The 26,152-nt window shown below is 38.8% G+C and overlaps 2 protein-coding genes across 7 annotated transcripts; one reads left to right on the forward strand and one right to left on the reverse strand.

Moving 5' to 3' along the window:
• The first annotated feature begins 593 nt into the window (after positions 1 to 593).
• LOC119914051 (interleukin-31 receptor subunit alpha) lies at positions 594 to 14,033 on the forward strand. 2 transcript variants are annotated; one of them, XM_038733032.1, is made up of 16 exons: positions 594 to 774; positions 1,102 to 1,155; positions 1,424 to 1,474; positions 1,588 to 1,699; positions 2,065 to 2,222; positions 2,314 to 2,459; positions 3,106 to 3,247; positions 3,473 to 3,561; positions 3,686 to 3,893; positions 3,995 to 4,180; positions 4,819 to 4,950; positions 10,286 to 10,444; positions 11,066 to 11,209; positions 11,312 to 11,393; positions 11,485 to 11,566; positions 11,753 to 14,033. In XM_038733032.1, the coding sequence occupies exons 1-16, from the start codon at positions 627 to 629 to the stop codon at positions 12,224 to 12,226; spliced, it is 2,367 nt and encodes a 788-aa protein (XP_038588960.1). In that variant the 5' UTR covers positions 594 to 626; the 3' UTR covers positions 12,227 to 14,033. The 2 variants fall into 2 exon arrangements, with proteins under 2 accessions (XP_038588960.1, XP_038588961.1); XM_038733033.1 differs by having other exon boundaries at positions 10,286 to 10,432.
• srek1 (splicing regulatory glutamine/lysine-rich protein 1) lies at positions 13,611 to 25,703 on the reverse strand. 5 transcript variants are annotated; one of them, XM_038733038.1, is made up of 12 exons: positions 25,166 to 25,299; positions 24,310 to 24,487; positions 23,346 to 24,148; positions 22,856 to 22,971; positions 22,623 to 22,769; positions 21,806 to 21,984; positions 21,474 to 21,604; positions 21,268 to 21,382; positions 21,039 to 21,143; positions 20,551 to 20,622; positions 20,361 to 20,475; positions 13,611 to 16,533 (listed from the first exon to the last, which is right to left on the reverse strand). In XM_038733038.1, the coding sequence occupies exons 3-12, from the start codon at positions 23,374 to 23,376 to the stop codon at positions 16,366 to 16,368; spliced, it is 1,179 nt and encodes a 392-aa protein (XP_038588966.1). In that variant the 5' UTR covers positions 23,377 to 24,148; positions 24,310 to 24,487; positions 25,166 to 25,299; the 3' UTR covers positions 13,611 to 16,365. The 5 variants fall into 5 exon arrangements, with proteins under 5 accessions (XP_038588966.1, XP_038588965.1, XP_038588962.1 ...); XM_038733037.1 differs by having other exon boundaries at positions 23,346 to 23,467; positions 23,999 to 24,487; XM_038733035.1 differs by lacking the exons at positions 23,346 to 24,148; positions 24,310 to 24,487 and adding exons at positions 20,102 to 20,160; positions 25,450 to 25,703 and having other exon boundaries at positions 16,392 to 16,533.
• Positions 25,704 to 26,152: the final 449 nt, after the last annotated feature.

The raw sequence follows: 26,152 nt of genomic DNA on the forward strand, positions 1-26,152 counted from the left end.
ATTTTCATTCTAACCCCCTGAAACCATTCAGATATGAAAACTGATAGCAACTGGTCTGTTCCGTGAAACATTTTTGAAAACCCCAAATTAGTCCTCTGATTCAAAAAGACATTTGCAAAAAACATTATTGAGTCAGCATGGTGCAATTTCTGACTTTAAATGAGAGTTACATTCTGTTCTTTGAAAGCATAATAAGCATGAAGAGTTTCCTGAAACCAAAGGGCAAAAAGTAATTTGTCTTCATGCTCTGAGCCACGGTGAGCCTATGAGAGTTTTCAGTAACTGCGTTGAGAAAGGAGAAAATAATTTAGTCATACGTGTGCACAGTTACTTTACAGTAGTTTCTCTTGGTTTGTAAGGCACCTCCTGCATCTCAGTGACAACTTGTTGTTTGAAATAGTGCAACATATGCTGAGCAGCTCTATTTCTGGAAAGAAGAAGTACAAAGAAGACGGCAGTTTTTCTGTAAACACCAGGGGAGCTATACTGTCAGTTTATTGTCTATGAATCCTATGAACTGTGTCAAAAGTTGTCCCCGCCCCTCCACGCTGAGTGTATAACCCCCCCAAAGTGTTTCCTTCTAGTTCACTCTCAGTAAGCAGCGACCGTGTGCCTTGTGCCTGTGAATGGTAGCAGACTGTGGGTGTGAGATTGCCCTCAAGCTCTTGGTCTTTCAGTCAGTCGAAGGCGACATGGTGGGCCGTGGATTTCATTTGGATTTTTTAGACTCAAAATGTTCTTCCCATGCGAGCTGTTCACATGTTTTCATCCTTGGTAAGCGGCCTATAATTTTTTTTATAATTTTTATAATTTTTTTTAATAATTTTTTGTTACTATTAGATTATTATTTCGAGTTATTTATATTTTAGGTTATTGTTAGGATTATTTATATTCATTGCCATGTTTATGTGTAGTTCTTGGCCTATATATCTTTCTCCATAATGAACGAAATTCATTATCAAATTCAGTTTCGAAGGCTTTCTGGGATTTTTCTGTGAACTTCTCTACTATTTACAGCATAAATCAGTCAAACAACTCTTATAATTTGTATTCAAGGCAGATTTTACCTAAAACTACCTTGCGCTGTTGTTCATGTTCAAGGTTTGATCTTTGCTTACTACACTACACTCTACTCTCATGTCCAACCATCTACAGGTAGGCATTTTTCACTTTCTTTCACAACATTTCAGATTAATAACCGTCATACTGCTGCTCAAATATCAGTTATTTCTTTGAATTAGACCTGATAAATAGTTTGGTAATAGCCTTGTTTTTCTGCAAAAGAATGTATTGAGTCACAAATATCATCATACATTTCCTACAATAAGATAAAAAGTGGTACCATATTTAGGCTTGTGTTTTTCCACAAAGCATTCTTGATGATCATTATCTTGTTTCAAATCATTTTCATACTATTTTCCAGTGAAGTGCATGAATCTTTCTTCTAAATATCAGCACTGTGGGATTCACCCAGGTAATGAAAAGACATTTGAGTCATCCAGAGTTGAATCATCAGTTGAAAAGAGATTGGAAAATCTTATTCTTTACTCTTTCTATTTCTGTACTGTACTGCTGCCTTTCTTTCAGATGGAGTCCATGATTTAGACTGTTTTGGTAAACATAATTCACATGATATCAAGTGTGTGTGGAAACCTGGAAACCACACATCAAAAAAGACATACATGCTTTTCATAAAACAGTAAGTAGTACCAGATTTCTTTTTTACAGAGTTGTACATTTTCCCATTTCTATCTTATAAACAAATAAAATTGCACATTAAGTCCGGCCATCTTTTGGGTCGTCAGAAGGATTTGGTTTTGGGGTGTCCCTCATTGTAACGTGTTGCCACTTCATATGGCACTGAACCAGCTAGACTAGACTACAGTAAATACATTACCCTCTAACCCTGAATGGTCCTTCTCAGGCCCTTTTGCTTGATTTAGATAGTTTCATGCAAGTTTTTGTTTATGAAGTTTAATTTTTGATTTGTTATTATCTCGTTCTCTACGCTGTAATGATTTTTGATGATGAACATCTCATTTTTCAAAACCTTTCATCTTCTAGAGATCCCAAACCATCTTGCAGAGTTCACAAAAACATCACTGAATTCTCTAAAAACATCCCATTATATAAAGATCGAAACATGACCGCTGAGGTTTTTGAAACCAGTGAGTCAACAAATTGCACAAAAGCAGTTTTCAGAGGTTCACCAAAGAGTTTGTGTAAGTCCACAAAAATCAATTTTTTGTTTCTCTGTTTTTGATGAAAAGTCTCTGACAGATCTGAACATAGGTGAATCATTTGATATTTCAGCACGATGTGATCCTCCAGTTAGCGCATCTTTCAGACGCCACTCTGGAAGGCTATTTGTGGATGTGAGATGGCAAGAGGTGGACAAAAAGGCCATTAGCTATTATTCAGTGAGCTATAAAGCACTGGGCAGCCCTTCATGGAGCAAGGTCAGTATTAAATGCTCATGAAATATATTTACATTTCAAATGGTATCAAGCTATTTATGTGAAATAGCCCTAAGAGCATCATTAGTGAAATTCAGGTGAAATCTGATAAATATCTCAGAGTTTGGTTAGATAGCAGCCTTACTTTTAACTTCATGTGGAATTAGTAGCACAGAAACTAAAGATAAAAATGGTTTTCTGATATCAGAGTAAAGTATGTTTCTCCTTTGATGCTAGGCAAATCATTGTGGAATTGACACTTGACCACACATGTGGTACTTTGAAGTAAATGCTAGTGTCAGCATGCTAACATGATCACAACAGGTATGATGTTTACTAAACACAAAGTACAGCTGAGGTTGCTGGTAATGTAATTTTTTTAGTACAGTAAATATTAATTATTATTTATTATTAGTAAGTTTTAATGCTGGCATTAGATAAGGGATCACCAAAGTTGTTACAATTCATCCTGAGAGGAATTTCCTACTACAGGAAAAGTCAATCAAGTACAATCTGGTAGCCATTAATGTCTGTACAAAAATGTCCTACATTTTCAATAGACGTTATGATAATACTGCAGCTTTAGATTAAAAATCAAGTGTTTTGGATAATTCCTCCTGGCATTCATTAATTTCTATGTTGTTCACAGTTGCTCCTGCAATCCCAAAATAGAACGAATTGCATGGTGGAGAATCTGAACTCCTCACTGGTCTACACAGTTCGGATACAGTGTGTCACTAATGAGAAATGCTCACAGTGTCCATGGAGTGAAGCCTACACTGTCCCCTCAGGTCAGTTTGCTTTCTGATTTACCCGTTTGAATTAAATATAAAAAAAGAAGAATGAAGAGAGAAAGAATAAGACATGTCTATTGTGTTAATTGTGAGATAAATAATCATGTGCAAATAAGAAAAAAAATTTATCAAAAACAAAGAGTTGTGTATATGATTGCAAGAGGAAAAAGAAGTGGAAGATGAAATATTGTTTCTTAGTTCATAATAAATGTCCTCTTTCAGAACTGACAACACAACCGGTCATTGTCAGTCTTAATAATACTGACATTTCAAAGACAAAAGATCGTCGGCTTCTTTCTGTAATCTGGAAGGTAATATCTAAAATCTAGCGCCTCAAATTTTCTGACCATAAGAAATATAATTGGTAAGAAATCATGTTGTTTAGCCATAGCTGATGTCATCATGATAATAAAATGATATGTTGTTGTTTGTTAGTTTTCTGCCAAAGAACGGTATGACGGCTTCTATGTGACCATTGGGAAAGCGTCCGGAGAGGCCCCATGTAAGCAGATGAACACCACTCAACCTGAGATCAAACTGATTCTGTCCTATTCAGCTTATCATCTTACCATCAGCGCTTTCAACAACGCCAGCACCTCCCCAGCTGTGAGCCAAACAATACCACAGCGAGAATACAAGCCCAGTGAGCACTCATTTGCACAGCGCAGTAGCACTTCTGGAGATTAAAGGGTCTATACAGTATATAGCCTACAGAAAAAAAGAATCATAAATTTGTCCTCACAGGTATGGGAGCTGGGAAGCTGAACGTGACAGTCCACAACGAGAAATCTTTTACTATCTATTGGAAAGACGATTTCATCAAAAAGTATGTCTGCTTTTCTGTGGAGTGGATGAAGAGGGGACATAAAGTAGCATACAAGTCCTTTTATGAGGATGAAAACAACTATAGGACACTATCTCCTTTACCAGGTGTGTAAATATTCACATATTTTGGTCAACCTTGTCCCCTAGACATTTTGTTTACATAATTCTAATTTGTTTTGCCAAATACATTTTGAAGAAAACTCACAGTAATTGGTACATAGATTATGTTCTGTGGCGAGTGAAGGAAGTTCTTTGGTTTTGTACAAAGCAGAGGACCTTAATGCTGGAGACCAGGATTTGCATCCTGATTCCAGCCTTTGACAAGGTTTAGGCAACAAAAGCAGTTTGGTTCTGGTTAGGGATTTGATTAAATGTTAAGTAAACATGTCCTGTCTTGTGCTTGCAATGACCGGCCTTAACGAAGTAAACCTAAGCACAATCATATAAACACAATACACTTAACACAATAAACACATGGATAATAGAGGATAATCACATGAAATACATTGTCAGTGAACGCTTTACAGATACGTTCTGTATAAATATCATGTGACTTGCAGGAAACAGTCATTTAAAAACATCCCCTCATTATGTTGATAATAAACGTAAGTCAAGTGGTTATTGTCTGATGTTGAAGTTTTAGTATGTGAACAGAATTTCTGAAAGGCAGGGTTGATTTTGGTACAAAATGTATTTAGTTTCCTGCATCTGAGATAATCTATTTAGTTATTTTTAATTCCCAGAGCCTTTGGAGCCTTATGAGAGATACACCATCACTCTGCACACACGACCAAACAAGGACACCTGCAACTTGAAGCATATCAACAACAGTGAGAGCACTTATGGGAGTACAGAGTTCTACTTCAAGGAAGGATGTAAGTCACAGTCTTACTACAATTTCAATATGTCTGTGTATATTTGTATAATGCGACAGATATAAACAAGACTAAAAGTCTATTGTAAGAAACTTTTAGAAAGAAAATTTCACGGCAATTTCAATTGAATTTTATTTATCTATTTAGCGCCTATTTTCTTTGCACAATTTGTTAAAGAAATATTGTGAGCCAGGTTGAGGTGTGATGAAGGCTTACATAGCATGGTTTAAGCTGCATATATGTGTGAACACATGCCAACATGAAATATGACGGGTTCTTCCTGTCCGGGGATATTTATGCTTCAGTGACCTACAAAAATTCAGTGTCCAAAAAAGGTTATTGTTCACCCCCTCTATACATGTGTGAAGAGCCTATTGGTTATTGGTTAAAATCCAGACACGTTGTGTGTCATTAAAACCACATGCAGCCCTTACTACATCAAGCCGTCTGTAATGAAACAAATTAAAGATAATTTCGACCTTGGGTTACCCAGAAAATGTATAACAGTGCATCATTATCAACTCAACTCAGTCAACAAGCAGGCAGAGAAGAGAAAGGCAGAATGAACCAATAATGAACTTGCTTTGAATTCCTTCACATCTTGAAAGGAACTAAATTCCAAGCCTGGAAAACAGTGATGAGAGCACTTCCTAATGTTGAATGGCGTTCTGTCTTCCTGTTCAACCCAGGACAACAAAAAACCTTTTTAAAAACTCTTTTATCCCTATTGGTTTTTGTGTTTGAATGCACTGTTTCCTGTGTTATGTGTATTTGATGTTTTTAATGTTTTTCTAATGAACCTGGTGAAGCCAAAGACAAGTTTCCAGAAATGGATAATAAAGATTTATCTTATCTTAAATTTGAGCATTCATACTGCATGTGTAGGAAGGAAAATCGAACACCTATCACTATCAGCTTGTTAACAGGAGTGCCAAGGTTGAAGGGAGACACTTACATTTACACATTTAGTTATCTGTTGTGATCGTTAAGTCAAACACGGAAAACGGTAAAAAGCCACAAAAAGCAAACGCAGAAGCGAATACTGGATGCAATAACTAAGGATCTACAGGACATAAAAACAAGTTTGCAATTTACACAAAAAGATGTGGATGACATTAAACATTATATTGCTAAGCAAACTGAACGCTGCAACGCCATGCAGTCAGACATCTTTAACGTTTCTGACAGTTCACTTACTGTCACTGACAAAATGGAGTAATTGGAGGGACAATCCAGGCATAACAACGTCGTTTTTGAGGGAATACAGGAGGCACCAGGAGAGACCTGGGCCGAGACGGAGGAGAAAGTGAAGAAAGTATTGGTGGACAAGTTACAGCTGCAGCGAGAGGTTGAAGTGGAGAGGGCCCACCGGGCAGGGAAACCTGGAGGAGACAGAACAAGGAATTGTGGTGAAATTTTGGAGGCACAAGGACAAATCTGCCATACTTCAACACAAAAAGTCACTGAAAGGATCCAAAATCTTTAGCAATGATCATTTCACGGATTCTGTCAGAAGAAAAAGGAAGGAACTGATGCCGGATCTGAGAGCTGCAAGAGAAAGGGGGGACATTGCCCCAGTCCAGTACACCAAAATAGACAAGCAATATTTAGTCTCCAACCAGGTATGCTGACCGCACTATGACATCTTTCACAAGTCACACACGTGCTAATCAACCACTGCTGAGGATTGTTGATCATGATAAACGAGAGCTGAGCTTTCAATACACTGAACATCACTCACAGGACTTGAAATGATATTGATCCTGAACAACTTTTTCCTCAACTCCAACAGCAATTGCTATTATTACACTAATGAACAGTTTAATAGTTCAGTGAAGACAATATCAATAATCCACTTTAACAGCAGAAGCCTTTACGCTAACTTTCACAACATTAAATATTATCTAAATCAGCCTTTCAATATAATTGCTATATCTTGGATAAACAGTGAAAAGGGCTCAGACTTTGAAATTGAAGGATATGAAATGTTTTGTATTAACAGAGAAAACAAGAATGGGGGTGGTGTGGCTTTGTATGTGGGAAGAAATTTAATCACAAGGTGGTGGAAAAAATGTCTACAGTGGTGGATATTCAATGTGTCACAATAGAACTATTTAGGGAAAAAAGAAAAATGTTATTGTAAGTTGCATCTATAGATCACCTGGTTCTAATATTGATTTATTTAAGGATTGGATGGAAGAAAAAATTGCAAAAACAAATCAGAAAGTCATGTTCATCTGTTGGGATTTCAACATTGATTTGCTAAATCCAAACAAGCACAATATGACAGAGGATTATATCCATACAGTGTATAGTCTGAGCTTTTCCCCAAAAATTACCAGGCCCAGCAGGATTACTTCCCACAACATTAATTGATAATATTTTTAGAAATGACATAGATAACAATACAGTTAGTGGACTATTAATAAATGACATCAGTGACCACCTACCAGTTTTTACAGTTTACAACAGCAACTACACATCTAAAAAAGACAACAAACCTCTATTCAGTCTATGGTTGCATTTAAAGATGATCTGTTTTCACAAGACTGGGAAATAATTTATAAGGAAAAAGATATTAATAAAGTATATAGTGAATTCCTCAGAATATTTCAATTATTATATGATAAGTGATATGATAATTGTCCAATAAAAATATTGCAGAAAAAAATATAGTGATAGACCGTTGATTTCAAAAGGATTACAAAATGCCTGTAAAAAGAAAAATACACTTTATAGAGAATTTATTAAACACAGACTTATAGAAGCAGAAAATATATATAAGAAATACAAAAAATAAGTTAATTAAGATTATGAGAACTTGTAAGAAAGAATACTATAGTAAACTATTCGATAATAATAAAAAATAATATGAAGGGTATATGGGATATACTAAACAGTATTATAAGAAGGGGCACGAGACATTTCCTTGGTAATGAAAAGAACATCAATAACATGAAGGACGTGGTCAGTGACTTTAATAAATATTTTGCAAATGTTGGACCAGATTTAGCTGGAAAAATTCCTATGCCACAGATAATCGATAACAGATATAATGATCTTATTGAAAGAAATCCATGTTCAATGTTTCTTAAAGCAGTAGAAGAAAAAGAAATAATACACATTGTTAAAAAATACAAAACTAAAGCATCCACTGATTGTAATGAAATAGATATGAAGATAGTAAAAAAATGTAATTGAGGGGATCTCAAAACCATTAACTCACATCTTTAATTTGTCATTCCAAACTGGTCAATTTCCAACAAAAATGAAAACAGCAAACCTCTGTACAAAACTGGAGATAAACACCACTTCACAAATTACAGGCCTGTCTCTCTGCTGCCACAATTCTCAAAAAATTCTAGAAAAACTCTTCAATGACAGATGGACAAATCCATAGATAAACACAAACTACTTACTGACAGCCAGTATGTATTCAGAAAAAATAGGTCTGCAACTCCTGGACTTAATCACTTCAGAATTCAGAAAAATAAAACAGTGGTTTGACACAAATAAGTTATCATTAAATTTGAGCAAAACTAAATTCATGATATTTGGCAATTGTAAATCAATCAATCAAGTTCAGTTACAGATCGAGGATGTTAATATAGAAAGAGTATATGAAATGAAATTTCTTGGAGTGATTATAGACGACAAGATTTGCTGGAAATGTCACATAAAACATATCCAAACAAAACTGTCTAGAAGTATTTCAGTCCTGGCTAAAGCTAAGCACATTCTAGATTACAGATCACTCCACATTTTGTATTGTTCACTGGTGTCACCATATTTAAGTTACTGTGTAGAGGTTTGGGGTAACACATATCAAAATTCATTGCAATCGTTATTTATACTTCAAAAAAATAGCAATAAGAATAATTCATAACACAGGATATTTGGAACACACCAACTCATTATTTTTTATTCTAAAGCATTAAAACTATTTGATCTAGTTGAATTTCAAACAGCAGTAATTATGTTCAAGTCTAGAAACTATATAGTGCCTGGCAATATACAGCAAAGGTTTTTGGAAAGAGAGGGGGGCAACGACTTAAGGGGAAAATCAAATTTTAAGACTCCCAGTTTTCGAACTACTAGGAAAAGTTTCTGTTTATCTGTTAGTGATGTTAAATTGTGGAAACTAAATAATGAATTAAAGCAATGTCCAAACATATTCCAATTTAAAAAGATGAAGAAGAAATTATATTCCAGAGGTACAAAGAAACACAGTGCTAATAATAATCTGGGCTTATACTGAATAATTTGTAGTATGTATAGATATTGTTGTGAAGGTGTAATATCTGTGTGTGAATAGAATATATATATTCATTGATTATAGATTTATTATCTCTGTAGACTTATTATTTTGTAGTAATTTCTTTAAATATGGTAGTATAGGGTATAAAGGGGTAGGAGTACATATGTTTTACTTCTTCCTACCTCCTTTTTGCACATGTAAATTTTTTATCTCTCTGATTATTTTTAAATTTTAATTACATGTTCAAAATAAAATATATCAATCAATCAATCAATCAATCACTTTTGTTTACTTTTCATTTATTGAATTTAAGGAGTCAGGGGGCAGACATCTTTCCTTTGGGGTTTTGGGTGGGTAACTGCTCAGAGAAGCGTGTAGGACTACAGTCTACATGCTGAAGTGTTCTTGGGCAAGAAACTGAACCCCAAATGGCTGTGTCATCGGTGTGTGAACGTGTATGAATGAGTTTCATTTTCTGTTGAGCAGTTGGCACCTTAGCCTCTGCTCATGTGTGAATGGGGTGAATGTGATGTAGTGTAAAGCACTTTGAGTGGTCGGAAAGACTAGAAAGGCACTATACAAATACAGACCATTTAGCCGCTCCATCCAAAGTGGGAAGAACACTGTCTCTCCTAATCCTAATCCCCAAAAAGTCTGCCAATTATCTACAAAGCCCACATCATTTGATGGACAATCCATCAATCAGTAGTTGGGACATTTCAAACATCAACCTGTTGGTGCTACAGGAAAAGTCAAGGGATCACCAAAGTCATAAGGATTCATCCTCTTGGGAACATGAATGCCTATACTAGAATTTTGTAGTATCCATATTGTAGTGTAGCATAATTGTCAAAATACACAGTGCAAATTTCATGGCAATCCATTTAATAGTTGTTAACTTTGGACCAGCGGTCACCAAAGCGGTGGAGTGACCGACCAATATTGCCATGCCTTGAGCTACACCTCAAGCATGGCCAAAAACAAGGATAAAGATTATATAATAGGCCTCTGCTGCAGGTTTCTTCTTATTCTATCAATAACAAAACAGTCTGACTCCCTGACATTGTTCTCCCAAAGCTCCTGCCAGCGCTCCAAACATCAGCAGCTTCAATGTGACACAGACTTCAGTGGTGCTGCAGTGGTCTTCCATCCCAGAGAAAGACATCAGAGGTTTCCTACTGGGTTACATAATCCACTACAAAGAGTACCACCAGAAGGGGACAGGTACAGAGAGAAGTATGCACCATCTACCTTAAACTAAACTTTTACTTATAAAGATAAAATGTACAAAAAATGTACAATAACATCTCTGGCTTCACAAACTTTGGCAGACACTGCTGTGAAATTATAGTCAGTAGACATCCTTTCTGATTGGGACTAGTTTGGCAGTATTGGTTAGACAATCCAGACACGTTGTATAATTCCTGTGAAACACTCTCCAGGCAGCATCAGTGTCGGCACATACTTGGCAAGTGCTTTGTTTTAGAGTTTACACACATTAAAACCTTGCAGAATAATTTCGCAAGACTGAGTCTGCAGCCTGCTAGGGGCTCTGTGAGGCTGTACTCGTGCTAATGTTGGTATGCTAACATGCTCATGTTTAACAGGTATAATGTTCACCATGTTCATCATCCTAGTTAAGCTTGTTAGTATGGCACTACTATGAAAGTCAGGAGATCACCAACGTCATGAGGAGTCATCCTCTGGGGACCATGAATGTCTGTCGCAGTTGGGATATTTCAATCTGTACCAAACCTAGGGGCCAACTGATTGGTTATGTTTTGCCAAGTGTAAATAATCATGCAGTATTTGAAAATTCAGTCCAACATTAAAGCAGATGTTTCAAACTCTTTGCAGATATTACAGTGGATCCACTGTTAAACAGTTATCAGTTGGCGGATCTCAAAAGTGGCACAGGATATAAAGTCCAGATATCAGGTTTCACCCGGGCAGGAGCAGGAGTAAGAAGCAACATATACCTCTTTACAACAAACACTCAAGGTTATATGAATCAAACAACTTTTTAACCATTAATCATTCATTCGTTGAAGAAACCTTTTTACTTACTGTGTATTTTCTGCATTTTGTTCTCCCATTCCACAGATGATAATAATCTCAGTGGTGTCATCACAGTTTTGGTTGTTGTCGGTGTTGTGCTGATATTTGGATCTCCAATAATTAAAAGGTATGTCACTGTCTTATATGTATGATTAAATTTTAACTTGGATAAATATACATATATATGTATAAATACTCAACACCACTTCCTTTTTTAGAGCCAGAGTAATTTTGTGGCCAAGCATACCTAACCCTGGAAACAGCAATGCAATGCAGAAAATAGAAGGACCCTGTGAGCTGGTAAGTGTCTGTGCTTTCAGTAACTGTAGCAACGGTTTTAACAGTGTGGGAACAATAAAACTGAACTGAACTGAACGAAACTTAAACTCTGTATGTATTATACTGCCAGAAGTATGTTGTCCATGTTTGTGGATTGGGTGTAATTCTTTTGTGGATGTTAAGGATACTTGTTTTTACTTCACTCAGGAACTACTAGAGTCCATCAATACTCTGAAGGTGGAAGAATGGGATACACATAGTCTCCACATAGTTGAGAAAGAAAATGTGGTCCCTGCCAGCACATTAGCATCAATGTTACCGCTTCTCCGTGCCTCAGACAATGAGGAGGACTCTACAGAAATGACCCGTAGCTGGATCCACAGTGACACAGAGGATGCAACAGGAGATATCGACCGTGACAGTAATGCAGAAACATTCTCGGCCAACCAACAGACACACCGCCAGAGTCCTCCTTTTGCCTTTTCATGTGATTATACAACAATGGAAATGTTTCAGCAGGTGATGCCTCAGGGCGTGCCGGCAAATACATCGGTCACTCAAGCCATTGAAAGTGAACCAGAGGAAACAGACTTGACTGGGGTCAAATCAGGATTGGACTATGTACGGCAATTTAGCACCAGTCCCACCTGCGGCAGCGAGGAGATGTCCATGGTTTTCTGAAAACAGTTTGGAACAAGATTGCAGAGCATGAAGAGCCAAAAACACAGGAGCATAAATACCATTGCCCACCAGAGGTGCACTATGAGGAGCTGTCATACTGTGTGCTGGTTGTCACAGCGTGGATTCTTTTAGTCCTCAATGATCAATACAACAAGTGCAGTATTTAGTTCTGTTTATGTCACTACCAAACTTACTGTTAAAATAGACACCTACATACAGTATATTTATAAAGACAGAAGTCCAGTTTAAGTTCCTAAGACAGTTTGTCCATCTTCCAACCTCTCTACCTGTATATCTGCACTACCTGAACAATCTCTTCTGTCCGTGCACAATATCTCCACTCATTTCTGTACAAAATGCACGACTTGATATTCCTGAGCATACAGTATTTTATCTGTAAATCTGAATACCTCAAAATGACAACAAAACTGAAAATGCACTCATTTACAGGCCAAGACTGGTCATTGAATGACTCAATGACCATAAATTAATGTGAAACCTTTGCAATGCAGTGGTCCCACTCCTTTTTTTTTTACTGACTGAACTCACAATTATAATCTTTACAATTTGTTACACCAAGGCCGAGAAACAAGACTGAACAAGGGTCTGCAGCCACGCTAGGGTCTGCGACTTATGCAGTTTGTTAAATGCTGACGTCAGCATGACATGCTGATGTTGATGTTTAACCATCTTTGTTTAGCTTGTTAACTTGCAAGCACATTTTAATTGGCACTAAACACAAAGAACAGCTGAGGCTGTAGGGAATTAGTTTTGCAGGTATTTGGTCATAAATGGTATTGGACGAATCAAAATTTTGGCCAGAGGTCATACAATTGTTCTTAACAATAGTAATACATAGTATGAAAACAAGACGAGTAGTAATACCATTAGCAATGTTCTTTAAGTGTTTACAGAAGTCCCGACAGTGTGACGTCGAGCTAGCATGCACAGTACTGGGACATTGAAACAAAATCAATTTTATCATTTACACCTCTGCTTTTCCTAGTGATGTGAAAATGACATCAACATACATTTCCTTAAAATAGTTATGGAGCCATTTCGCTGAAAGCCAACCTCATGTTGACCCCAGAGCAGCGGTTCTTAAACTTTTCCTGTCATGCCCCCCTTCAGACGCCGAAAAAAGTGAATGCCCCGCCACCACAGAATGGACAGAATTCTTATCGATCATTAACAATACTGTGGGAGCAACAAATAAAGGAGACCGGGTTAGGTCTTTATTGCACACAGAAGTCCACAGTGAAACAGTTCTTTGTCAAGTTGCAGAAAACACATTAAGATCCAAACCAGGAAACCAAAGGCTGACTGAGATCAATCTGTAATACTTGACGGTATGACACAACAAGGGCACTAAAAGCAAAATAACTGAACGAAAAGTCTCTTTATTGGTTGCTGTTGGAAACAGATCAGATGTATTTTTATAATCAAATTGAGGAGGATCACAGAGATACATCCAAGCTCTTCGATAACAGTATTACCAAACCTTCACAGCAAGTGCCCAATCCCCCAGGAGCAAACCGCGACTCGTTTCTACAGTGTATACCATACATAGTGGATACAGTGATATAAAAAATAAAATTATTCACATACTGTCAGTTGCGTTGGAAATGCTTTACTAAATGCTATCACAGGTTCTCCACTTCAAACTGAAGCCTTGTGTACGTAAAAAAAAAATAAAATAAGACAAAGAAAAGAAATACAAATACATGAAAATTAGGTTTGTAAAAGCCATAGCAGGATTTGGACAGTCGTAACGTCTTTAAGTCTACTTTTTTTTTTTTTTTAATAAAACAAACTTTTATAGGAACTTAAAAAAACACTGAGCTTGATCTGGGGCCAGTTTGCAGATACATTTTCAACACAATTACAATACTGCAACACCAAAAATAAAAAAACAAATCCACAAAAGTCCCATCAATGTTCAGCCTACTCTGCTATTAATTACTAAAGACAACTGACAATACTTTTTTTATAACATCTCTTTATTTTTATCTATTAAACACCCTGAACATCAAATTCAGGTTGCATCTGTCAATAAGTCTCAATATTTTATTAGAATATTCTGTACAATCTTAGTCTAGGCACTTTTTGACCCTTCTGTGCTTGCAAGCAGTTTGTTTGCAAGTGATGTCTTGTGTCAGCCTCGTGAAGACTGCCACCTCCAGCTTTGTTTGCATCTCCCTTTCTTGAGCAATATGACCCAGCAGACATTTTGCACACCGCCATCATTTTTACAGTATAGGCCTGTGTCATATGTATGAAAACAGTAGATAGTTTCTATCTGACAGCGTTACTATAACAGTAAAAGAAACACGATACATTGTGATCTTGTGGAGACTACTCGCAATTGTTTTTTTTTTTTTTTTTTTTTTTTTTAAAGGAAGTAAGTGTACACCCATAAAACAAAAACAGGAGAAAAACAATGTATTCCTGTTGAGAAACTTATCTTTTTACTAAAATATATAAGCAAGAGGTTCACAGAAACAGCAGAACGCGATTCTGCATTCTCATGATTACAGCACTATAAGTCCCAAAATCAACACCGTACATTTTGCAGGACTCTCCAGTTCCAAGATGATGGAGAAAAATGGCACAGAGCAGGGAATAAAAGAACACTGCACAGACCTGGTAGTTCAAATCGTGCTTTAACACCGCACAACGAGCATTTTAGCATCAGCAGAGTGCCTTTAAAAAAAATAAAATAAAATAAAATATACACACTCATGTTCTTGCATTTAAATTATTTGATCAAGAAACATGTATTAAATATGCAAAGTAAACAGAGTACGGGAAGTTGCTGTCACAGCACGAGCCACACCAAAACCAGTGCAGCAAAACAGTTACACCCCATGAGACCACAGTCCGAGAGGGGCGTTTCTTCTACCCCAGGAGGTGTCAATAAGGACACATTAAAGGACATGTCGAAGAACTAAACAGCTGGCTAATCAAACATTGTCAGTGTTAACAGGTAAACTGGTAAGAACCTTGTTTTGATGCGTACTCCTTTAGCTTTTTGGTGTGCTACTGAGCAGCAAATGCTAAAAACAGATACCACACCTAACATGATACTGGCCTGGATTATACCACAATCATTACATCCAGTAGGTTATTTTTGTTTTTGTATTGACCAAAATGCAACTGATGCAAAATACACCATCAACCAACTCTGTGCTACCTGCTCACCACAGTACTGCTCTCCCTTTAAACTGGCTATATGATAAATTAAAAGCCTTATGAGGGACTGACAATTCAATTGGGGGCCTTTACGACACTTTAACAGGACGGAATTACAGGATGTAAAAGCTGAAGTTACTTAATCGTCAACAGTCAGTTCAAACCAGATTTAGATGAACATTGTAGAATAATAAGGATATAGAGCCGTCATTCTCCTAGAATGTAAAATACTTTGCTGCCTGAGGAAGTGTGTCAAGACCCTCAGTAGCAGCCACTCCAAGCCTCTTTTGTGTGTTATTTGCGTCTTTAGGAGCATGCTTTAGTGCACGTACTGAGCAGATTAAACCAACGTGGCAATAAAGGCGAATGTCAACATTTTAAAACCTCTACTGCTGAATCTCACAAGTAAATGAGGCATAATGTAAGATACAAAATTTTATTACCATTAACGTAGATCGTTAGTGCATATTGCTCTTTGCAATATCAGGACAGAAACGTTTTTTAAGGAAATGATGTACATACAGTATGAGAACTACTGATAATCTTAGAGGCATGAAAGGCTTTTTGGACTTTTGAAGTGTATGGGTCAAGATGTCAGTGGAGGAATGGAGAGAAAATGTTGCTCTTTTTCAACAGGTAAAATCATTGTAATCAGGCAATTAAAATCTGGCTTCAGATTGCTAGAGAAACAAGTACCAGTTGTTTATAGTAGCTTGTGAGCCTGCAGTATTTAGTGTTGCACTTATATTACATTATATAATATGCAACCACTACAAGTCCCAAATTCTTCATCTTGGTGTTTTGCCAAGATTGTACAGTGAAAATCAGTTTGTAAAACTTTTTGAGATGAAATAGGGGAAACACGGTGTTGCCAGTGTTCATGTTTGCGTACGCACGCGATGAGCTCATTTGATGGTACAAGATTAGTTTCTGTGGTGTTGTAGTTGTCACTTGGTGTTGTCTGCACACAAAGATGCATCCTCCTCACTGTGAGTCTTATAGCTGCCGTTGTGCTGGGCGCAGGGTGACGACGTTATGTCCTCGCTTAGTGTGGCTGAGTCTTCTCTGTCACTTTCAAAGTCTTCCTTTTCTTCTCTGTCATAGTCCCTTTGCACCTGAAATTTAAAAGGAGTCACAATCAAACATGGTCAGCCAAATGTTGATGAAAATATCAGAGCTCATGTAATCATGATGAGGTGCTTAGAGGAGTACTCAATCGACATAAGGAATATCCCGATGGCCCGGGGCCAGTTGACAGTTGCTCTGTCAACATCCCAAGTCAGCTGCCTTATTGCCTGAGTCCTCTGGCTGCCCTGTCTACAAAGTCAATACTGTAACTGTAACTGTAACGTCAGCATTTAACAAACTGCATAAGTCGCAGACCCTAGCGTGGCTGCAGACCCTTGTTCAGTCTGGTTTCTCGGCCTTGGTGTAACAAATTGTAAAGATTATAATTGTGAGTTCAGTCAGTCAAAAAAAAAGGAGTGGGACCACTGCATTGCAAAGGTTTCACATTAATTTATGGTCATTGAGTCATTCAATGACCAGTCTTGGCCTGTAAATGAGTGCATTTTCAGTTTTGCTGCTCAGAGCACCTGGGCAATCGTATGACATGTATAACATTAATAAAGTAACAGTATGTTATTTTTCTCTTTTTTCCCCCCGGAGTAAAAATATGGAAGGGGCCAGTGCAATGCATTTTCACTGGAGTCTGTCCATTAAGAGAAGATCCAGTTGTATCTGTTACTGATATTTTGTGAGGACCAGAAGATTGAAAAAAAATTAGACCAATTTAAATTTTCAGAGAGCTAACTTTAAGATAACGGTAGTTTGATTAAAGTGGTAATTCTATTGTATTACACCTGGGACAAAGATTGATAGCTAAAAAAAAATGACAAAAATATCAGTTTCATATCAGATATCGCTTAGCAGTTTCGTTTTTGTGGGTTGTTTTCATTCATGAAATCCTTGTGCAAGAAAAATGCCCTACATTGGTCTCTAATATGTAAATGGTAAGTACTGACTTTCCCATAACAATCATTTACGCATATCCCGCCCCGTCCAGGATGTGATTGGTTGGTTGACCAAAAGTGACATTGACAGTCATCTTGTCAATGTCACTTTTGGTCAATGTCACAGCAGCAGGCTTCCTCTTCCTGCTACTGTAGAGAGCAGTCGTGCTTTTCCTACTCTCCCCTCTTATCTTGGTTTGCTCCTATTTTCTATCTACTTTGGTCATATGGAAACTTTTCTCTTTTGACCACCTGCCTGCTGTTCTCCTGAAACCATCAAAATGGAATTAATCAACTGGTCACTCAGCGCTATTGACAAGATTTTCACCCAGAAACGTGCTTCACCGGGTGAGCCGAACTGTCCCAGTGGAACATTCGCTGCAGGCTACGCTCGCGTCTCGTGGGAGACCTGGCAAGCGGTTTTATCTGTGGAGGACATTGAAGATTTATGGATAATTGGAATTTTGTTAGTGGGTTTCCTGATTATCGGACTTGGAATCTCCCTAATATATCATAAACTTGGTAAGACAGCCGCCAGCAAATGTACCCAAAAGCTGTCTGGGGAACTTAAAGAGTGCTTAAATGGGGTGAACGATAAACTGAAGGTTTTACATCAAAGGGCTGATCAGAACGGTAAACTGTTAAGTAACATCTCAGACCGGTCTGTGGAAGCGCAGAGGAGGATTGACACCATCGGGGCGCAGTCTGGTGAGCTGCTGAGAGTAACCACTGGTCTGACAATGAAATTAGAAGAACTGTCGAAATCACTAGATGAACTGGATGCACGTATGACGCTGAGGATGAGAGCGATTGAAGGACACTGATCCGGATAAATGTTACAGAATCAACCTAAATTGGATTAAAAATTATTGTCTTATTTCACTGTGTACTTGTGCATGTGTGACAATAAATCTATCGGCTTTATGAAAAGCTGAACATGTTTCAACAAACGTCACCCGTTACAGCTACATGACCAGCTAGCCAAACCCAGACTTTCTATTTCTTATCCCTGTTTGTCTTCTATCTATATCTTCTATCTTACCGCTTGAGCTGCAGACAACACATCTGTCGCTGATTTTGTAAAACGAGCTGCTCACCGAGCGACCAGCCCACCTCCCAGAGAGCAGTCCGACTATGTTTTGAATGATCTGCGGCAGGACGGGACACACACACACACACACACACACACACACAGGCTAAAAGCACGGAGCACTACCTGGAGGCTAGGAAGAACTGCAATGCTACCAATCACTCTGTTCCTATGGCTACGCATATCATAAAATGACATTTATTACATGATTACATTTTATTATCATTATTATTTTTTATTAAAAACTAGGGATGTTTTTGTTCTCCGAGTCGACTGAGCTGCTAGTCTTTGCCAAATATTCGGGGGCTGAGGGTTGGGGGGAGTCCCACATGACTTTTATATTTTAGTTTGTCACGTGTATGGTTCCTGCTTTTTCATGGACAGCAGAGATGCTGACGTCGCTGCAGTAAAAAATGTGATTGTTTCACCTTTTAACACTCCAGCTGCAGCAGAGAAAATACAAGTAATAAGTTTTACATGGGTTGAGTGTTTCAATCAAAGAAATTGTGTTTTTGAGTATCACTTCAGACAACTATGAAATACAGTACATGAGAAGACTGAACAGACTCTGCAGTGCACCTCCAAAAACAAGCATTTTGCAAGACTGCAGTGGTTTCTGAGGAGAACATTTGTTCCGCTGACACTTGTACATGTTCTGATTGTTATCAACAGAAAAGATGGAGTGCGATAAGCCTAAAATGTGTTACCTTTTATCTCACGGCAATCGCCTTAGTGTGATCTGTATAGTAAACTTTCAAAGTAGGTCAGTTCACGTGCTTTGATACTCGAGCTGGAGGGAAGTGAGACATTTACCAAAGAAACACAGTTTCTGTCGCGAAAATTTTATCAGACATAAAAAAAAAAAAAAACAACACACCCTAGATTAGAAGAGCGATACCACAGTGATATCTCTACGCTAAATAGGAAGCTACAGCCAGCAAGTGGTTAGCTCAGCTTAGCATATGTGACTGGAATTAGCTGGTCTGGCTTTGTCTGAATGTAAAAAGGCATCTTGTCATCATCATGAGGTTGCCAGGCAACCAGCGGAAATGGCAGGTAACTCGTTTTGCTGAACAGAGTCGGGCTAGCTGTTAATCCCCGTGTCTCAGCTCCTTATGATAAGCTAAGCACCTGCTGGCTCTCGCTTCCTATTTAGCATACAGACATAAAAGTTATATCGATCCACTTATCTAACGCTCATTAAGACATTTCCCAAAATGTCAAAACATTCCCGTTAATATATATCTAAAGGGCACATTTATTAGTCTCAGATGAGTGTCCCCTTGTGGCTCACATTCACATGGCCGTATGCCTTTAGGAGGATTCGGAAAAATGCAAGTTGAGACCTTTAGAAACAGGGACATTAATGATTAACTGAACATCTATCACCACAAAGAGATTGATGAGTCAAGAGTGAGCTGCTCTGCGAAGCACCATAGCATCAGACTTTTAGCAGTAAGATACCTAATGTCCATGAAGGGAGTGAGGAAGCATGGGGTGAGTTGTGTGGTAAAAATGTAATTTTATTATTGATCATTACAATAGACAATGATTGCTTAATGAAATAAAGAAATTGCTTACAAAATGCATCCCTGTCAGCTAGCAGGTGTTCATCGAGCACTTCTGCCAGGCATAAAGAGCTAGGGGAGGAAAACAAGGTCACTAACAGTGTCTTCCTCCTACCATAGTAGCGTGGAAAAACCGCTTGAATGAGACCTTTATGCTCTTCTCTTTTTCAACTCTGACAAACACCTCATTTTCCCCTTCATGCCTGACAAGTCTTTCAACAAACTTAGGTGTTACTTGACTGCCCGACCAGGAGACGTGTAAGCTTTATTACCTTCAATGGCTTGGCCTTGCTCTTTATCCTGTCCTCGTCTTTGCGGCTCCTCTTCCTGGATGTGGAGCGGTCCTTTCTGTCCCTGCTGCGCTCCCTCCTCTTTTCTTTCTTACCTCTAAAAGAAGAAAAATAAAATCGACATTTAGAGCACCTGAAAACAGTTTGGGAGGATGGGATGCGATGGATTTACCTTTTTGGCGAGGGTGATCTGGCTTTCATCCGAGGGCTCCTGGAACGATCCTTACTCCTCCTCCTGTGGCCCCTTGTAACACATTAAGTGGATTAAGTCCATTATTTGGAGACAATTTGAGCTACTCATGGAAAAAGCAGCAGTGTGCATGAAAGAAACAAAAACATAAGGTCAGAGTTGATAAAAATCAAAACACATATTACAGATAAGACCTTATTGTGTTAAAAGGTTAATAAAGATCAATCTGGCGCCAGATGCAGAACAAGAGCCAAATTCAGGCAGCTACTACACTCAGGTACATGGCGACCTCTACTGCCAAGGTTAGGGATAACAGGTTGGTGCTACAGTAGATCAAATTTAGTTTTCTTGATAATACATTATGTGATTAAGTGAATTATCTCAAATTAAACTACAGCAGCAGATGGTGCTCTGCACACCCTCCAGGGCCATTATTGTTTTATACTGTATGTTTTTTGTTCCCAACATACCTTGAGCGACTACGACTGTGTCTCCTGTCTCTGGAGTGAGAGAGCCTCTTGTGGTCTCTTCGGGAACTGTGGGGGACACTCCTTGGCCACGACCTCTGTGGCGCTCTGCTCCAACACAAAGGGGAGAAGATAAAAATAATAAAACTGTCACTGACTGAAGACAATCACAATCATATGAGCACAACGTCAAACGAGTGAAATCTTAAAACCCTGATCATTAGTTGGGCACCTGTGTTTCGAACGGGACCTTTTCCTGTGCATTCTTGAGTGTGAACGAGAGCGTGACCGCGAACGGGACCGGCGTGCCCTTGTGGACCGGCTGGAGGAACGCTTCTGTATGTCCGCTAGAGTACGAGCAACAGTCTCAGCATCAGAACGCAACTTCATTATTTTATTACTAGAACGTTGATACATGCAGCAAATCAAATGCTGTACCTGGCTCTATAGCAGCAGCAATGGTTGACTGGGCTTCCCTCACCCTCTTCATCACACTTTCAAGCTCCTTAGCAGCAGCCTGTGGCGTCATCTCTGGCGGTTTTACGATGGCGTTGTTGGAATGATTAACCCTGAAAGACACAAAACAATATCAAATGACACAAAGCACTAAAAGATATTATGTGCTCAAAATGATATGATTAATGACAAGCAGCAAATTTTTTTTGTTTGAGAACAATATTCTGAGTAAATAAATGACTCATTTCTTGATTTAAAGTGTTTGCTGCTTGACTTGACTGTACTGCTCTGTAACAACAACACAATATACATACTTCAGGGGTCTGTCTCCAAACATGACTCCGTTGAAGGTCAGGGCTCTGGCGACAGATTCCTGCTCAACAAACTCCACGAAGGCGAAACGTGTCGGCTGAGTCTCATCTCCAGCCATTCGCACAAACTTTACGTCTCCCACCTGCTTAAAAAACTCCAACAGCTGATCTGCGGTGGTGATCTGTGGAAAGAAAGATGAAGTACATTTGTTGACAACAAGTTTGCAGCTAGAGAACAAAAAGCTTTGGATTTAGTCTGGTTGAAAAGTAACTCACTCAATGGACCTATTTTAGTGATCCGTTATCCCACATAATCAGCACTACATGGTCCCACAAGGAAAGAGCTTATTCAACAAGTCGTGCTGCACGTTGTAGCACTTGAACGCTTTATTTGTCTTTTCTAGCGGTCACAAAGAGCTTATAAACAAACAATTGGCTCTGAGCATTTTAAGTTGAGACTAATGTGTCCACACCTGTCATGAATAATAGTGGACGGCTAGAAAGAGAGGACAGAAATTAGACAATTTGCACTGCAATATGAATGAGGGAAAAGAATGCTACTTAGAGGAGGATTAGTCTGGTGATAATATATATTTTTCTTACTGTCAACAAATCCCACGAAAACACCCTGGATCCTACAAACAAGTGTTGTCCGTGTAACCCACAGCCTGATATAGATAATAATATCCTCGATGTGTTATAGAGTAAATAACCAATACGTCATGCCGTTGCATTGGTTAAGATGTGCAACAGTGAACATGAGTCCCCCCTGCTGTTGTAAGAACTCACTAGGTTCAGTGTGAACACAGATTTGACTTACCTGTGAGTTCAAGTTGCCAACATAGACGGTCCTCCGGATCTCATCAATCTTTGAGGGATCCACATTTCCCATGAGGGGGGGCTGAGCCTGCACTGACGCTGCGGAGTCCAGACTAGCTGACAAACGATTCACTATGGGAAGGTTCAGCTGCAGGTGTGAAACACACACACACCTATATTTTACTTACATGACAGACAAACTGACAACAAGAGGGCTACGAGATGCTGACTCACATTCTGGAGCGGAGCTGGAGTAGGGATTGGTAGCAGCCCCCCACCAGGAATCAGACTGGGCACTGGGGTGGCAGGTGCCAAAAGTGACAATGCCTTGGCCTCCTCTGGGATTTTCCCTGCAGGACAGAAGCAGATATTAGTGAAGGCAATAGTGGGACTCTTCCCTCTGTCTCCTCTATGTCTGCACAATTAGCCCACTGTATTCTAGAGAGAAAGAGAGCATACACTTCCCCATACAGCCTACAAGTGTTCTACTGTCTACTCATGGTATACTGGAGACCGAGCACCCTTACTTTGCTTTTATGAAATTATTCTTCTCAGTCAATCTGAATTAGTATTTTCAATGAAAAAAAAAAAAATCTTAACTTGTTTTTTTTTCACAAAACACTAGAACACTGATTTTTGTCCTTGGTCTCTTTTCATAGATCAAAAAAGAAAAAGAAAGAAACACAATGCAGAGTATGAGTCAACACTTTGATGCATGGGTCACCTGTACTGGAAACATATTGGTCATGAACCATACGATATCAAGCATGGGCGCTTTTCCGTGGGGCGATCGTTTCGCAGTGTTGGAAAGGTGTGCAACACAAGACAACCCCAATGGCTGCATCACTAATAGCACACAGGACATCAGATACAGAGAAGAACAACAATTTTAAGAACTGTAGGAAATGTTAGCCAAGACTTAGCTACAAAAAAAAAACAACCAATTAGAAATTTAGCTGATTCCACACTGGATTAAAATCTGCTGCTTCTATTGCTGCAGAAGGGGGCTACGTTAAGACTGATCAAAGGCAAAATAACTACAAATTCAGTTCATTACAGCTGGAGGCACTGAGCATGAATTACCATTGGTCTAACACGGAAAACTCTTCTAGTGCTAGGCAATATATCTCAAAACAAATAACGACGCAAAGAATTAATGCATGTGTAACGAATTTCCACGTTAAAAAGAGAGAATAATGTTGAATGGAGAATGTTTGTGTATTTTTAAATACTGAACATCCATTTCAGGCCTGTAATGTGAGGGGAAACTCGTAGATGTTGCCCTGTACTACAGATTTCATCACAGATGAAAAGTGCAAATAGAATATAAAAAATTCTATGTTCAAATGAGATATAGTTTTTATTACTGGGTCTCACTTTTTTAATGTCTAGCCCCTCCCTATGTCAACAGGAGTAGGTGACAAGAGAGTAAAGTGTTAGTGATCCTCCTAGCATCCCATGTGTGATACACATCCCACCGGTATGCCGTAGCAACCTGGACAGAATTCAATCACACACAAGCTGCAGCTGTAGCAGAAAGAGAGAGGGGGGGTGGGGGTTGGACAATAATCAAAACAACAAACCAAAATAACAAATATAAACACAACGCTAGAGATAAGCAATACTGTAGTTTCTAGATAGAGACAGTAGAAAGTGGACAACATGGGAAAGTATGAAAGGAAACAAACCAAAAGAAAAGAAAAATAAATAAAAAGAGACAAGGTGTCCATCTTGGAAGGTTCAGCAGGCTATTCTCCTGGTCACATTCCCCCTTGAAGGCTGCGTTGGCCCGATCGGGGATAGTGGCTTGGAAAACAATGCCTGACTCAGGCTAGTGTAGTGTAACAGCTGGGCCAGTCTAGTCATCTGATATGCACACATAATCACACAGAAAAAACATACAAAACCAAATTAATAAACTCAGTAGCCATCCAGCACTAAGTCACGTGGACAAAAAGCATCAAGTTAGAGGTGATATCATTTTTGACTGTACACAAGGGAACAACAGTGGCACCAAAGGGGAGGGAGGTTTAAAGAAAAGGAGCACCAAAATATGAAAGAGAAAGAAAGGGGATTAAGTTAGCTGTGTTGCCATGGAGATATTTTGTCATTTCCACGAAACAAGTAACATTAATGGCAGTTTCTAATGAGAAATACACTTGCTTCCAGAGAACCCAGTGTTTACAGCGAGGTTAACCTAAATAATGCAGTGTCTTCAAAAACACAGCTCTAACGTTAATGTTGTCAACAATGACACCAAACGCAAACCTTGGCTGGGCGCTTTAAGAAATTAGTTAACTAGGGTTTTAGTGAAGTGATATCACCCATCACCTGTGTATAAAATACTCGTGACAAAAGTGAACTAGCCAATGGCACGACTTGCCAATTGCATGTGAATAAAAAAAACAAAAACAAAAACAACAACCCGGAATTCAACCAAAACACCAAAAGGTTGGATTCAAGGGGAGGAGGCCATAGCAGGTCCACTGAGGCAACTCAGACATTTCATTTTTATTTCTTTTGAACGAAGCGGGTTGCACTCACCTTCCGCACATGGCACTACTATCAAAGCTCTGTCAACAAAAACAGTATTGGTGAGATGTTGCGCCACACCAACACTGGAGGGGTCTCGATACTTTATATAACACACTTTGGACGAGAAAGACAGATGGGCATTGCTGTGAAAGGGAAAGACAAACAGAAAAAAAGTGGGGTTAGTTATTTTATTACACTCATTACTTCTTCATTTTAATGTTTCTGTGGATCGCAGACAGGTCGCAGAGCCGCGGTTTTGCCTGGCTAGCCATGCCGGGGAAGGTTGCTCTTACTCGGGCGGGTAGAGTCGCAGCTCCTCGATGTCTCCCAAGAAACCGAACAGCGTGCGCATCTGCTCGCTGCTCACGGCCGAGGACAGGTTGGTGACCTGGACCACAGCAGTCCCTGGTATCCCGCTCATTTGAGCAAACCGATATATGCGTGGACAATCTGTATTTATACAATATTTATTTCTCTGTCACCCCGCTCGGCGCAACGCTACGTTACAGTACATCCAGGCGGGCGGAGCGAGAGGTGTCACTGGCTTCCTCTTATGTTTTAACAAGACGTAGAGGTGCACTACCGCCCCCTACAGTGTTGGACAGTACATTACTAACAGAGCCTCAAGTCTGGACCAAAACACATGTGCGGTGTTGACCCCATGGAGAAAGAAATAAACAGTGTTGGGAAGTACATTTTCTGAAGTACTATACGTGTACAGTTTTGAGGTACTTTACTTGAGTATATCCATTTTCTGCTACTTTATACTTTTACTCCACTAGGCTAAATGCCACGTGCCAATTTTGCACTTGAACCCCTCTACATTTATTTGATAATTTTAATTGCTTTTCAGATTAATAATACAAAATATAACAAATAAAAATACATTATGATGTATTATTATAGGTTATAAGTTACAGCTTTATTAGGGTGGGGTGTTCACAAGTTACCCAGTAGGCCTAGTGTGTTGTAATTTATATCATTACTAATATTTAA

The sequence above is a fragment of the Micropterus salmoides genome, unplaced genomic scaffold (assembly GCF_014851395.1).
Source record: "Micropterus salmoides isolate LMB-PRFRI ecotype aquatic unplaced genomic scaffold, ASM1485139v1 Ms_hic_scaffold_20, whole genome shotgun sequence".
In the NCBI taxonomy this organism is placed as follows: domain Eukaryota; kingdom Metazoa; phylum Chordata; class Actinopteri; order Centrarchiformes; family Centrarchidae; genus Micropterus; species Micropterus salmoides.

What these genes read in the sequence shown, in the direction of transcription:
- LOC119914051 (XM_038733032.1), top strand. Translation starts at nt 627, where the DNA reads ATGGTAGCAGACTGTGGGTGTGAGATTGCCCTCAAGCTCTTGGTCTTT. An exon ending in GCACTGTGGGATTCACCCAG is followed by an intron (nt 1,475 to 1,587) that starts GTAATGAAAAGA and finishes CCTTTCTTTCAG; the next exon opens with ATGGAGTCCATGATTTAGAC. An exon ending in AGCCTACACTGTCCCCTCAG is followed by an intron (nt 3,248 to 3,472) that starts GTCAGTTTGCTT and finishes GTCCTCTTTCAG; the next exon opens with AACTGACAACACAACCGGTC.
- srek1 (XM_038733034.1), bottom strand. Translation starts at nt 25,577, where the DNA reads ATGAGCGGGATACCAGGGACTGCTGTGGTCCAGGTCACCAACCTGTCC. An exon ending in TGCTGCTGCTATAGAGCCAG is followed by an intron (nt 21,383 to 21,473) that starts GTACAGCATTTG and finishes CTCGTACTCTAG; the next exon opens with CGGACATACAGAAGCGTTCC. An exon ending in AGATCACCCTCGCCAAAAAG is followed by an intron (nt 20,476 to 20,550) that starts GTAAATCCATCG and finishes TTCTTCTTTTAG; the next exon opens with AGGTAAGAAAGAAAAGAGGA.